General features: G+C 45.6%; 1 protein-coding gene across 1 annotated transcript in view; it reads right to left on the minus strand.

Annotated features, from left to right (window-relative positions):
- Positions 1-944: 944 nt before the first annotated feature.
- rad50 (RAD50 homolog, double strand break repair protein) overlaps positions 945-14680 on the minus strand; it is a 37833-nt gene continuing 24097 nt past the window's right edge. Inside the window, exons 19-27 of the mRNA XM_084444424.1 lie at positions 13876-13986; positions 13265-13357; positions 12982-13095; positions 11346-11473; positions 10944-11168; positions 6567-6652; positions 3102-3244; positions 2810-2943; positions 945-1704 (exon numbers count right to left, since the gene is read on the minus strand). Of these exons, the coding sequence (XP_084300550.1) occupies positions 1518-1704; positions 2810-2943; positions 3102-3244; positions 6567-6652; positions 10944-11168; positions 11346-11473; positions 12982-13095; positions 13265-13357; positions 13876-13986 (1221 nt within the window). The 3' untranslated portion in view covers positions 945-1517. The remainder of the gene's footprint in view (positions 1705-2809; positions 2944-3101; positions 3245-6566; positions 6653-10943; positions 11169-11345; positions 11474-12981; positions 13096-13264; positions 13358-13875; positions 13987-14680) is intronic.

Raw genomic sequence — 14680 nt, forward strand, 5'->3', positions numbered from 1 at the left:
AGGTACTCTGGCAAGGTGTTCCAAAGGTTGGGGGCATAGAAACTGAAAGCTGCCTCTCCGTGTTTCTTGGTCCTGGCTTTTGGAACTGTTAGGAGTTCAGTACCTGAGTGGTCTGTTGGGCATGTACCTGACAAGCATGTTTGAAATGTATTCAGGTGCGTGAGTGTGGAGATTTATAGACTAATACAATTATTTTAAAGTCTATTCTAGAGTTGACAGGTAACCAGTGTAGTGATTTTAAGACTGGTGTGATGTGTGCCCTTCGTCTAGTCTTAGTGAGGACTTGTGCTGCAGCATTCTGTATCATTTGTAGTTTAGAGACTGCTTTCTTTGGTAGGCCTGACAGTAGAGCATTGCAGTAGTCCAGCCTGCATGCATTAGTCTTTCAGTGTCAGCCTGAAAGAGAAATGGTTGCACCTTGGCAATGTTTCTTAAGTGGTAAAAAGATGTCTTGGTAATATTTTTGATGTGGGTTTTGAAATTAAGATCCGAGTCAAGTATGACACCTAGGGTTTTAGCCTGGCATCAGCTTTTTCACCAATGACCAGTACTTCTGTTTTGTCTTGGTTTAGCTGGAGGAAATGATGAGACATCCAAACATTTATAACTGTAATACACTTAACAAGGCAGTCAATCGAGCTGTAATTACTGGGTGTTACAGAAATATAGAGTTGGGTATCATCTGCATAGCTATGGTAGCTAATGTTGTGCCTCCTAATGACACTGCCAAGGGGCAGCATGTACAGGCTGAAGAGTAGAGGTCTTAGGATGGATCCTTGAGGCACCCCACAGTTCATAGGAATCTTTCCTGAGCCAATTTAGGAGGCTCTCTGACCCTGGGTTTGGCTGGAGGCTCTTGAAAAGAAAAAGTTGCACATACTATAGAGTAAATAAGACTGCCGTTTATTTAGAACAAGGTAAAGTGAAATTACAGCAGTCTGGATGTATGTGTGTGTTTGCATGGCTTTATGTGTTATGGCTGTGTGAATGTGTGTATGGCTTTGTCTATATGTGTCCATGAATATGTATGTGTCCCTGCATGCGTGTATGTAGTGTGTCTGTGTGTGTATGTCTCTCCGTGTGTGTGTATCTGTGTGTGTATCTCCACGCATGTGTATGTATCTGTGTGTGTGTGTATTTCCATGTGTGTGCGCATCTCCACGCATGTGTGTATCTTCGTGTGTGTGTATCTCCATGTGTATGTGTATCTATCTCTGTGTGTGTATCTGTGTGCGTGTATGTGTATGTATCTCCATGCGTGTGTGTGTATGTATCTCTGTGTGTGTATCTTCATGTGTGTATCTGTGTGTGCGTGTGCATCTCAATGCGTGTGTGTATCTGTGTATCCTCGTGTGTATCTGTGTGTGTGTGTGTGTATCTCCGTGTGTGTGTGTATATCTCCATGCGTGTGTGTGGTTGTATCTCCATGCGTGTGTGTGTGCGTGTATTTCCGTGTGTGTGTGTGTGTGTGTGTGTGTGTGTGCGTGTGTATCTCCATGCGTGTATGTGGCCCAGTCTCAGTGGAGGTAGGAGGACAACGAGGAGACGCTGCACATGGAGATCTCGGAGGTCTGCTCGGGGGTCTTCTTGATGCGGTAGAAGTGCTCCACGTAGTTCGACCGCCCCAGCAGCTCCACAAAGTCCTCGTCGTGGGTGATGATGAGCAGCTGGAAGTTCCGCTGGCGAGAGCGAGACTTGATGATCCTGGAGGGGAGGACGGTTTATTTGTCATCAGATGTACGTAGACACCATGGCATGTTCAATAAGATGCTCAACCGGAGAGAACAGGAGAACAAGGGATGAGGAACGACGACGGAGGAATGATGAGGAAAACTAGAATGTGTGTGATACACAGGACACAGGGCAGTGGAACTTTAAGAGAGTAGTCTATAATGTGAGCGTGAAGAGAAAATTGTCATTTTTTGGAATGAATTACAAATAAAATTAAAGCTGCAAGTGGCTATACGGGGTCAAGCTTCAAGCGACTACGCAGCAACGAGCGCACTGCAACGAGCGCATCAACAGGCCATACTATTACAGCACATTTGAGTTATAACATCAATGAAAATACAATGAAAGCGTGATGGGCGTGGCTTCGCACATAGAGCATAATGTACTCCCGTCCCGCCTGCACCCCCACCACCAGTGCACTTAGGCTACTGACCATGGAAGTGCTAGAGTCACGCAAACGCCTTCTTCGTATCCAGTGATTTTAATCTCCCTAGATTATCGTTGAGCACTTTCATAGTTGCTGTAAATGGTAAATGGACTGCACTTATATAGCGCTTTTCCACCTTAGCGGCACTCAAAGTGCTTTACAATGGCCTGTCATTCACCCATTCACACACACATTCACACACCAATGGCGGTAGCTGCAAGGCGCTAACCTGCTCATTGGGAGCAATTTGGGGTTAGGCGTCTTGCTCAAGGACACTTCGACATGTGGACAGTTGGCGCTGGGATTCGAACCACTGACCCTTCGATCATTGAACGACCCGCTCTACCAACTGAGCTACAGCCACCCCCATGTGATGTTGCTTTCTGAAGCCAGACTGGAGCAGATAGAATATAATTTTTGCATAATTAACTTTTAACTCCTTTAACTGATCACTTCCAAGCTTTTCAGGGATCTTTACCAGAAATGACAGCTTCGAAATGGGCCTGTAATTATTTAAAGAGGCATCACCCGCTTTTAACAGGGGGAGCACATAGGCTGACTTCCACATTTTTGGAATCATATTAGTGCCTAAGGAGAGGTTAAATTATGTAAGAGGTGGTGCAATAAAATCAGGAGTTATGTATGACTCACTCTATGAGCGCGTGGGCCAGAGACTCGATATTCTCACGGTCCAGGTTGGTGGTGGGTTCGTCCAGAGCCAGGATGCCACAGTTCAAACAAAAGGTTTCAGCCAAGGCCAGGCGAATGATCAGGGAAGCTAGTACCTACACACACACACAGAAACACACACACACACACACACACACACACACACAGAAACACACACACACACACACACACACACAATCAATAATATCCTCCTCACTGGAAGTGGGTGTTTTCTAACAGGAAGTGGAAATTTGATAACAGGAAGTGGCTGTACCTTCTGTCCTGCGCTGCAGCGCCCCCTCATGTCCAGAGCGGTGTCTCCCTTTACCATGACGACACGGTAGTTGTAGTTCCGCCTCTTCATGCCCGCAGAATTGTTCTCGTCCACATCAGACCTGATCTCCACATACTCTATATCTGTGTGTGACATCAGACCTGATCTCAACAACATACTCTATATCTGTGTGTGACATCAGACCTGATCTCCACATACTCTATATCTGTGTGTGACACCAGACCTGATCTCAACATACTCTATATCTGTGTGACATCAGACCTGATCTCCACATACTCTATATCTGTGTGACATCAGACCTGATCTCAACATAGTCTATATCTGTGTGTGACATCAGACCTGATCTCCATATACTCTATATCTGTGTGACATCAGACCTGATCTCAACATACTCTATATCTGTGTGTGACATCAGACCTTCTTCGCCGTATGGGTAGGTTGGTAGGCTCAGGGCTGAGGGGCTATCCTTTTACCACCCCAAGCCTGGGTGAGGGGCTATATGTTCGGGCACACCTCCAGGAGCCACATCACTGTTTCGTCATCCACGACCGTCAGGCCACGCATTCCGTTTGGTGTCCGATATATCGGACAGTCCTGGATGACATGGTCTGTGGTTTGTTCCTCGGGGTCACACTCGCACGCCGCTCAGGATACCAAGCCCCATCTCTGCATCGAGACAATTAAGCTGGTCTGGGTAAGTCCATCCCGGGAGGGGAAGGACTGGCCTCCAGGATAAAAGAGTCTGGAGGTGTTCGCCTCCCACTCCGCATGCCAGGTGTGGTCCGCCCATCCTGCCTCGCTGATGTTAAGATGTCTGCATTGCTGCAGGAGATCCCGTGTGGCAGACACAAAAGGGTGTCTCGACATGAGACGCCGGAGGCTCTGCTGTTGCAGTGAGCCTGTCGTGGAGCAGGCGGTTAGGCTCCACGGCCCGGCAGGCGAGACGTGCTGTGGTTTCTGTGTGGCGGAGGCCAGCAGGCTGGATGCCTGCAAGGATGGGAAGGTTGTCCACAGGAGTGGGACGCAGGCATCCTGTCACGATGCGCAAGGCTTCATTGATAGGCAGATCGATGAGGCAGGTGTGAGCGCTGGTCGAGTAGACCAGGGCTATGGCTGCCGTACGCAAAGTTTTTGCGCTGGCTCCCCAGCCTGATCGGACCAGTCGCCTCATCAATGCCACAAAAGCTGTTAACTTCTTGCGCAGTGACTCGAGGTGTCACCGGAACATAAGCGACCTGTCCAATGTGACGCCGAGGTAGGTTGGTTCGGCGCAGCATAGCAGGAGTGTTCCATCGATGTGTATTCGAAGCTCCCATTTGGCTTCATTGTTGTTAAGGTGGAAAACCGCCGACACCGTCTTTGCCTCGCTTCAATCTCCATTTCCGGAGGTATGCCGCTAGTGTCTGCATGTCCTGGCTCAAGGTCTCCTCCACGGCCTGCCAGTCTCCAGCGGAGTACACCAGCTCAAGGTCGTCTGCGTAGGCATACAGTGAGGGAAATAATGATTTGATCCCCTGCTTTTTGCGGATTTTGTAAGTTTGTCCACTGACAAAGAAATGATCAGTCTATAATTTTAATGGTAGGTCTATTTTAACAGGGAGCGACAGAATAACAAAAAAAACAATTCCAGAAAAACGCATCACAAAAAAGTTATACATTGATTTGCATTTTAATGAGTGAAATAAGTATTTGACCCCTTCGCAAAACATGACTTTGTACTTGGTGGCAAAACCCTTTTTGGTAATCACAGAGATTTCCTGTAGTTGGCCACCAGGTTTGCACACATCTCATGAGGGATTTTGTCCCACTCCTCTTTGCAGATCCTCTCCAAGTCATTAAGGTTTCGAGGCTGACGTTTGGCAACTCGAAGCTTCAGCTCCCTCTTCAGATGTTCTATGGGATGAAGGTCTGGAGACTGACTAGGCCACTCCAGGATCTATGTGCTTCTTTTTGAGCCACTCCTTTGTTGCCTTGGCCGTGTGTTTTGGGTCATTGTCATGCTGGAATACCCATCCACAACCCATTTTCAGAACCCTGGCTGAGGGGAGGTTCTCACCCAAGATTTGACGGTACATGGCCCCATCCATCTTCCCTTTGATGTGGTGAAGTTGTCCTGTCCCCTTAGCAGAAAAACACCCCCAAAGATGTTTCCACCTCCATGTTTGACAGTGGGGATGGTGTTCTTGGGGTCATAGCATTCCTCCTCCTCCAAACACCGCAAATTGAGTTGATGCCAAAGAGCTTGATTTTTGTCTCATCTGACCACAACACTTTCACCCAGTCCTCCTCTGAGTCATTCAGATGTTCATTGGTAAACTTCAGACGGGCCTGTTCATGTGCTTTCTTGAGCACGGGGATCTTGCGGGCATTGCAGGATTTCAGTCCATTATGGCCTAGTGTGTTATCAATTGTTTTCTTGGTGACTGTGGTCCCAGCTGCCTTGAGATCATCGACAAGATCCTCCCGTGTAGTTCTGGGCTGATTCCTCACCGTTCTCATGATCATTGAAACTCCACGAGGCGAGATCTTGCATGGGATCGAGCTGAGTTAGTAGCACTCTCTTAAAGGGAGAGGACTAATTTGTGTGCCTCATGGACATAACCAGTCTGTGGGAGCCAGAAATCTTACTGGTCGATAGGGGATCAAATACTTATTTCACTCGATCGAATGCAAATCAATTTATAACTTTTTTGAAATGTGTTTTTTCTGGATTTTTGGGGTGTTATTCTGTCTCTCACTGTTAAAATAAACCTACTATTAAATTTATAGACTAATAATTTCTTTCTCAGTGGGCAAACGTACAAAATCAGCAGGGGATCAAATAATTATTTCCTTCACTGTACTTGCTGGAGACTGTGTTCGGCAGGTCGTAGGTATAGATGTTATAAAGGAGGGGGGCCAGGACAGATCCCTGGGGGACGCCGTTCTTAAGGCGTTGCAACCTGCTTTGCTGTCCTCTACCGGTGGCGAGGGTAAAGCTGGGGTTTCGGACAAGCTCCATGATCATGCTGACCATGTGCCTGTCCGGCAGCAGGCGGAGCAGCTTGCAGGTGAGGCCGCGGTGCCATACAGTTTTGTAGGCAGCCGTCAGGTCTATAAAAACGGCTCCGGCCTTCTTTTTGGACGAAAAGCTGTCTTGAGTGATCAAAGTGACTTGATCTATGATCGATCTCTCACATCGGAACCCGGCCTGCTCCTATGGGAGCAGCGGGTCAATGTTTGGTTCGACGCGGGCGTAGATGAGGCCTGTATCAGACCTGGTCTCCACATACTCTATATCTGTGTGCGTGTGTGGGGGGGTATTTCGATATTTGCAAACATTCTGGCCTGCAGTATGTGCTGACAACTCTATGTTATTGTATATTTAGAGGGATCTAAATGGATCTAGTTGAGAAAGATCCAGTTCAGATACTGTAGATGACTTCGGAGAGATCACTAGATCACCTTGTCCTCTGTAGGTGCTGCGCCAGAGATCTCTGATGATCTTGTTGATCTCGTCCATCTTCATACTGTGGAATTTCATGATGGACCTGAGCAGAAAAGGAGAGGTGAAGGAGCAGGAGGGAGTGAAGAGGAGGAGGGAGTGAAGAGGAGAAGAGGAGTAGGTGGAGGAGGAAAGGATAGGAGGGAGTGGACAGTGGATAGGTGGAAGAGTGTGGATGAGAAGAGAAAAAAAAACATTACAATCCCATTATGCCTTTTGTGAATACAACCAGAAGTTCAGCCAGCATCTTAGACAACAACGCTGAGAGTTGAGTCTGGCCCTAAAGTGATTATTCAGCAGAGTCAGCTCCCTCCACACAGCATATGCCATTAGCTGTATCAAGATTTGATTTGATCAGATGTGGGATAGAGGAAGAGTTCAACATGAAACGAGTGGCTAAGTGTATGTATGGGAAATGGTGCTGTGTCTGCTTCCTCTACTAACCATGATAACCCGGCAGGCACCCTGCCGCCCACAATACCTAGAAGAGCTCTACAGCAGATCTGGGACTTATATGGTCACATCACCCGGCGCAGTTTATCACAGCATCGCATGCTCCACACACTGCTACACGTCACGCAAACGATGACAACATCCAACTCACACACACACATGTCACTCACTATCACAGCATCTGGCTCCTCGCTAGAGAGAGGGGGTGTTGTGTCATCACATCTAACACAATATCACTGCAGCACAGAGGACTTGGGACTGCACATCTTCAACTTGAGTAACGGGGGAATTCACACCCATATACACCGACTCAAACAAGCCTGCTAACAACAATTACTGATCTTATCTGCTGGATCATAATCTGGCTGCTCTCTGGTGTGGCCTTCGTCTTCTTTAGACTCTGCCTCTTTCTCAGTACTGGGATGCATCATCACAGCTTTATGTCATTATCTGACAGGGTGTGACCGAATTGGTCATTTCTCTGTCCAGTCAGTGTGACTTGAGTATTTTAAATGGTCGCACCAGAGCGAGTAGTCTAGCTGGCCAGTTTGTTCAAAATGTCTTTTCTTTTTTTCTCCTCTTAATTCAAAAACTGTGACTTGGTCACACAGCACTGTTGTGTGCATTATTTTGTTATCTTGCTATAACTACCATTTATTTATTATGACTACCATGCATTTATTTTGCCCTGTGCTTGTGACGTTGGCTACCTGTGTCACACGCCAGAGGTCACAATATGCACAAGATCCTGAGTGCAAAAGAGTGTCTAGCAGCAGTGGGTTGAGTTTAGGGTTAGGGGGTTAGGGTCAGGGATGGGGTTAGGGTTAGGCTACATTATGAGACTGGAGATTCTCTCACCATATGCTAGCAGCGGCAGTAGCAGAACAACTGCACCATAGTTGAACAGTGACAATACATTCTCATAGACCTGGTGAGTTAACCATTCAGTTTGGTAGAGCGTAGGTTAGTAGAGTGTAGGTCGGTAGAGCGTAGGTTGGTAGAGCGTAGGCTAAAAGACATTGTAGTACTGCCATTAGGAGCTCTGGCTCATGTATGTTGCAAACCTCTGACTGTAAATGGCCAGAGTCAAATGTACCTTAATATCAAGCAGACCAACCTATACGTTATTAAGGAAACGTGCTCTGTTGAAGTCTAGCTGTGTGTGTAAATCAAGTTATGTTTCTTCAAAATAATTGTTGCACCTTAGCTGCTTATAAACAGCTGATGTCTTTTGATTTCAGATCTATACAAATCTCTGATCACTTTGGTGCAATAAAAAGCTAATTTGGCTCCCCAAGTACAGTAGGCTATTGTGTCATCGCTGTAAAAATGTTGGTGTTCCCACCACATCATGTGCAAAAATTAGTGGCACGCGGCCCACCAGTGGAAAATGTTAGCCTCTACTCGAAAGAAATGTATAACTAACTTTTTATCTACTAAGCTAAATAATTGATTACTTTGACCTAGAGACTTGAAGATCCGGGGAAATGGAAAGCTCTGTAGTCAGTTCCTCTAGTAGCCTGTAGCAGCAGCTCTCTATCTCTCTCTGATTAGCACGGCCACTGAGCAGAGAGCTGGGGGTGACGGTACAGGATACTGGATCTCTCTAGGTGTTTCATATCCTTTCATCTCGCCCACAAGTTAACTTATCATTACAGTAGCTGTAGTCAGCAAACACACAGTGGGTCACACTGAAACTAACTCTACTGGTCTGGTCCATGCCCTCTCCTCTCCTTCAAACTCTCCTCTCCTCCCCAGACCTCTTCAACCCCTCCTCTCCCTCAACCTCTGTACAACCTCTTTAACCCCTCCATTACTCTTCAACCTCTCCTCTCCTCCCCAGTCCTCTTCAACCCCTCCTCTTCCTCAATCTCTCTACAACCTCTCCACTCCTCTTCCACCTCTCCACTCCTCTTCCACCTCTCCACTCCTCTTCCACCTCTCCACTCCTCTTCAACCTCTCCACTCCTCTCCACTCCTCTTCAACCTCTCCACTCCTCTTCAACCTCTCCACTCCTCTTCCACCTCTCCACTCCTCTTCAACCTCTCCACTCCTCTTCAACCTCTCCACTCCTCTCCACTCCTCTTCAACCTCTCCACTCCTCTTCAACCTCTCCACTCCTCTTCAACCTCTCCACTCCTCTTCAACCTCTCCACTCCTCTTCAACCCCTTGTCTCTTCAACCTCTCCACTCGGCCTTGTAGTGCACACCCCCCCCCCCCCTCTCACTGGTCCAGGGCCTTGTAGTACACATCCCCCCTCCCTCACTGGTCCAGGGCCTTGTAGTCAAGGCTCCGAACCGGTTCCAGGAACGGACACGAAAACCGAAAACGAACGGTATTTTACGAGGAACAGAAACAGGAACGAAAACGAAATGGTCTTTAATTGTTCCAGAACAGAAACGTTAATTTGAAATCTTTAAAACCGGTTAATAACGTTCTTTTTTCTTTCTTTGTAGTAGGCCTATATAACTTAATTTTAAAAAGGAAAAAAAAGCTGAGCCTTTTATGGCCGAATAGGCTAAATTATATTTATTACATTTGTAGCCTACATCTTGTCCTGTTTTTGTAATGTAGCCTAGGCCCCTAAATCTGTTATTTCACAGTTGGGATCTTAAATGCTTGGGTAACACTTTACAATAAGGGTACATTAATAAGCATTAGTTAATGCATTATTAAGCATTAAGTAACAGTTAACTAATGTCTCTATTAACCATTTACTAATGTTATTTATGTTAACTAAGGTTAACTCACCTAACCCTAACCTTAACTAAGGTATTAATTAACATTAGTAACCTAACCTAACCCTAAATAAGCACTAGTTAACAGTTAACTAATGTTTTTTGTGACCCTTATTGTAAAGTGTGACCAATGCTTGCTTAGCGAAATGAAGATATTTATATATTACAACAACACATCATAGCCTAGTTCAGACATTTATGGTATGGTTAGAGATTATTAGCGTGTGGATACAGTCGTAGCCTATACCATATAGGCCTAGTGCCGTCTGAATAGGCCACGAGTAGGCCTAACGAAGCGCTCCGTTGAATGGCTATAACTTCCAGTCAGGTAAGGGCTTTTTATCGGCCTAGTGATCAAGAGATTATTAAATGTTTTGCAATAAATTATATTTTCTGTCGTATAGGCATACAAGCAGCAGCAGTCTGGTGGATGTCTCTGAAATGTGTATCGTCACAAGAGAATATTTTTGTTTGCTATCTCAACTCAACTCAAATTTTATTTATGGAGCACATTTAAAAACGACTGTGGTCGAGCCAAAGTGCTGTACAGGTAGGTGGCAAGACATACGTTAATACATAACAAATAAATAACATAAAACATTATAAAACGAAATAAAAACAAACAATAGGCCTACAGGCGCAGAATAAAATAGCTTGCAGCAACAGTACAAGAACATATTTTTAAAAAGGATGAGTTATGATGATGGCTCATGATAGACCTGCGCATAGTTTACGGTGTGGATTAAGGGCATACGGGAATAGGACTAATGTTGCGTATTTCTTGTAAGATAATCAACAAGGCTACACTACAGCACACATCACCAAGGCTAATATTGTTGGCAATAAAGCCACCACAACCCTAGACTTGTTGATTATACCTTACAAGAAATACTGTAGGCCTATAGACTCTTAATAGGCCAACACCCCCGGAACGGTGAACGGAACGTTATTTTTCGTTCTTAACCGGTTCAGGAACGCTATGTTGGTGGCGGAACACGAGAACGGAAACGTTAAATATGCTGGTTCTGCTTGGAGCGAACCGATTGAAAAATTATTTCGTTTTTAAGCCCTGCTTGTAGTACACATCCCCCCTCACTCACTGGTCCAGGGCCTTGTAGTACACATGCCCTCCCCCCTCACTCACTGGTCCAGGGCCTTGTAGTACACATCCAGGTCACGGTTGGCCAGTTCGGTGGTCCTCATGACGATGAGCTTGTCCCGATAGCGTTCGTCCGCCTGTCCGTACTGCTCCTCCCTCAGCTCCTTCCTGCAGCGCAGGATCTCCTCCTCAAAGCCCTTCTGACGACCCAGTGCCACGCTGCGGTTCTTCTTCAGGTCCTCCATGCGACGCTCCGCCTCCCGACGCTCCCTGGGAGGACAAGAGAGGACGATGGAGGGAGAAGGAGGAGCGCAGTGAGAGAGAACAGAGCATCATCTGAGCAGTGAAGTGAGGAAATGCAAGATGGGAGCTAGAGATCCTATAAGTTGGTAAAGCATCATGCATGTCTAGAGAATCAGGGGCAGCCCTGGGTGGAGCTAGTCTTACGTGCGTAGCTTGAGGACCTGCATGTTGCCCATCTCCTGCACCAAGGCCTGCCGTTTCACTGTCACCTCCTTCAGCTCCTCCATGCGCTTCCTCAGCGTCAGGTTATCCTGCAGCCAACGCTCCTGGACCTGTTGAAACAAATACACCCCACAACAGGCTCACACACCCAGGTCTACATAGAGGACACTAGAGGTGCACTTGATTTATTCCCCTTGACAGTCATGTTGGCCAAGTACTGTACATGAAATACAAGAAACAATTCAAGTGCACATCCAAGTACATAATGTCTGCGGTAGCGATGGTGCTAGGCAAGGGTGACCAGACGTCCCAGTTTGTCCGGGATTGTCCCAGTTTGTCTGGGACTGTCCCAGTTTGTCTGGGATTGTCCCGGTTTCAAGCTGGGTTTTCCGAGTCACGACATATATTTGTAAAAAACTTAAATGTCCCGGTTTTCAACATTCACTACCAGATGTTTTAGTTTTTTTTATTACTAAGAGTCTGACTGACTCTGAATCTGAATCTTCTAAAAGCTATTCAGGTATTGAATAAAGAAATGAAACGAAATGTTTCTGACTGTTGCTGCGCCTGTCAAGCTTTCACACTGGCATATTCAAACAGGACATTTACTAGGATACCAGTGAGAGAACCTGTCAGGCTGATTACAACCCGATCAAAAACACAGACCATGTACCATGCGTCTGAATTCAACACTGATTTGATACATGAGACAAGAGAGTGCTGATTTGAGTTGAGAGAGTGCTTTGGACATACTGTAGCCTAAATAGTATGAGTTTCAACAGAGTGAACCCGTCGTTCCTGCCTGTGTAACATAAACACTGAAATTATTTATTTTTATTATTATTAATAATAATAATTATTATTCTTTTTTAATTATTATTATTATTAATAATAATAATAATAATAATAATAATACATAATTTCAGTGTTTATGTTACACAGGCAGGAACGACGGGTTCACTCTGTTGAAACTCATACTATTTAGGCTACAGTATGTCCAAAGCACTCTCTCAACTCAAATCAGCACTCTCTTGTCTCATGTATCAAATCAGTGTTGAATTCAGATGCATTGGTGCAACGGCATTAATAATAATAATAATTCCTAATCAATAGAGAATGAAAAAACTGCGTACATGTGCGCGTGCCTGAACATGACGTACACTTGTTGCTAGGCTAATTAGCTAGCTAACAATGGTGCTAGTCTAGTTAGTCAGCTGGTGGTGGTGTTAGGCTAGTTACCTAGCTAGTGGTGGTGTTAGGCTGGTTAGTGTTGTTAGATTTTTCCTTTTCATTTCAAACCTTTATTAATACTCTGGAAGCACTGAGGTTTCCCTAATTTACAGTGATGACGAGTTTATTAAAATTTGCATCACTAAGTTGTTTAAATCAGACAAAAGATAGTGGCATTGCTAGGCTAGTTAGCTAACTAGTGGTGGTGCTAAGCTGGATAGCTAACTAGTGGTGGTGCTAGGCTGGATAGCCAACTAGTGGTGGTGCTAAGCTAGTTAGCTAACTAGTGGTGGTGCTAGGGTAGTTAGGCAGGTAGTGGTGGTGCTATCTAGGCTAGTTAGCTAACTAGTGGGGGTGCTACACTGGGTTAGGCAGTTAGCTTCTGTACCCTTTGTGTGTCAATGTCCTGTCTGATGTTGCCAATCTCCTTGCTGATCTTCTCCTTCTGCTTCTCAGCCTCATGGAGCTGGCTGCTGGTCTCCTGCAGTTCAGCCTCTTTTTGCTGCAACAACAACAACAACAACATTCATCACAACAAAACAACAACCTCTCAAAACAACACATACCTGTACAGTAGGTCTAGGAGGCCATTTCCACTGACACGTGTTGAAGACAAAGGGAAGCAACCCCTTGGATGAGTTAGGGATGAGTTAGAGGGATGAAGTTGTTACCTCCTTGTAGGTTTCTTTGCCCTCCTGGGTGTATCTGGTGACCTCTCTCTCCAGGGCTGTGATGCTCTTCATCTTCTCTCTGATGGAGTTGATCTGGGAGGGACAGGGGAAGATCACAGATAAAGTCGCACAGAAATGAAAAAAGCATTCTGTCCCATTTTGGTTCACATAATTGGTCATAGTGTTCACCTATTCAACGATGTATGCCCAAGAAAAAATCTAAATTCTACTTTTGTTGTAATTTTATATCAAAGTATATAATTTCTTACTTCCTGGAAAACGGTAGGTCACGTGCATTTACGACAACAGGTAACTTAGATTTATATAATCTGATCTGATATGATCTAAATAATCTCACGACATCCACCCGTCAATCAACGCTATCCTTCTATCGAATCTGTCTCAAGTTCTTAAAACCCATCCACTTGTCAATGTTCCAATCAAATTCCTCTAAACATTATGTCGGGCCCTCATAGCTTGTTTGCGTCGGAAATACGCCAAACTACGGAAGTTAGATGATCTCAAACGTCCGTTTCTGTGCGACTTTAAACTGGGAGTGGTGGATGGGGTCAGAGATTGAAGGAGAAAGGAGAGATGGGTCAGTTCTCTACCTTCTCCTGTCCCTCCTCCTGCTTCTGTCTCCTTCGCTCCGTCAGCTCCTGCTTCTCTTGCTGCAGCTTCTCCAGCGCCGAGGCCAGCGGAGACACCTGCTCCTTGGCCTCCTACACACACACACACACACACACACACACACACACACACACACACACACACACACACACACACACACACACACACACACACACACACACACACACACACACACACACACACACACACACACACACACACACACACACACACACACACACACACACACACACACACACACACACACACACACACACACACACACACACACACACACACACACACACACACACAGCGTTTCCGCTGGTAAGGTTTTGCCGTGGCGCACCGCCACGGCAAGATCCTTGCCGCCACACCAAACATTTGATACAAAAAACAATAATACAAATTAGGCTATATATATATAAAAGTCTTAAATTAAAAATCTTCAACTTTCTAAATATTTCTGCCTAAATGCGCTTTGAAAACCACTGTCGCGCCAACATTAGGACTATTTATTTTCAATAAGACTAAGAGCCTATAGGCCGCGCGCTCTGTGCCGCTCCATGCTGCTCCTTTCTGAGGTGATCGGCGCGTGAAGGGATTTTTTCTTCAGTGAGCGGCATGAGGTTACAACGAAAAATAGGTAGGCTATTGACGCTCAAATATTACCATAGTGTTAACCAGTGTTTGAAATGGGCCAAACACTGGTGCTGGCACCTAGGCCTACTCCTCAAAATGCCTAGCCTACTGTCTAAAATACATTTATGTTAGTAATCTAAGTGC

Source organism: Borostomias antarcticus (genome assembly GCF_949987555.1).
Source record: "Borostomias antarcticus genome assembly, chromosome: 1".
Taxonomy (NCBI): Eukaryota; Metazoa; Chordata; class Actinopteri; order Stomiiformes; family Stomiidae; genus Borostomias; species Borostomias antarcticus.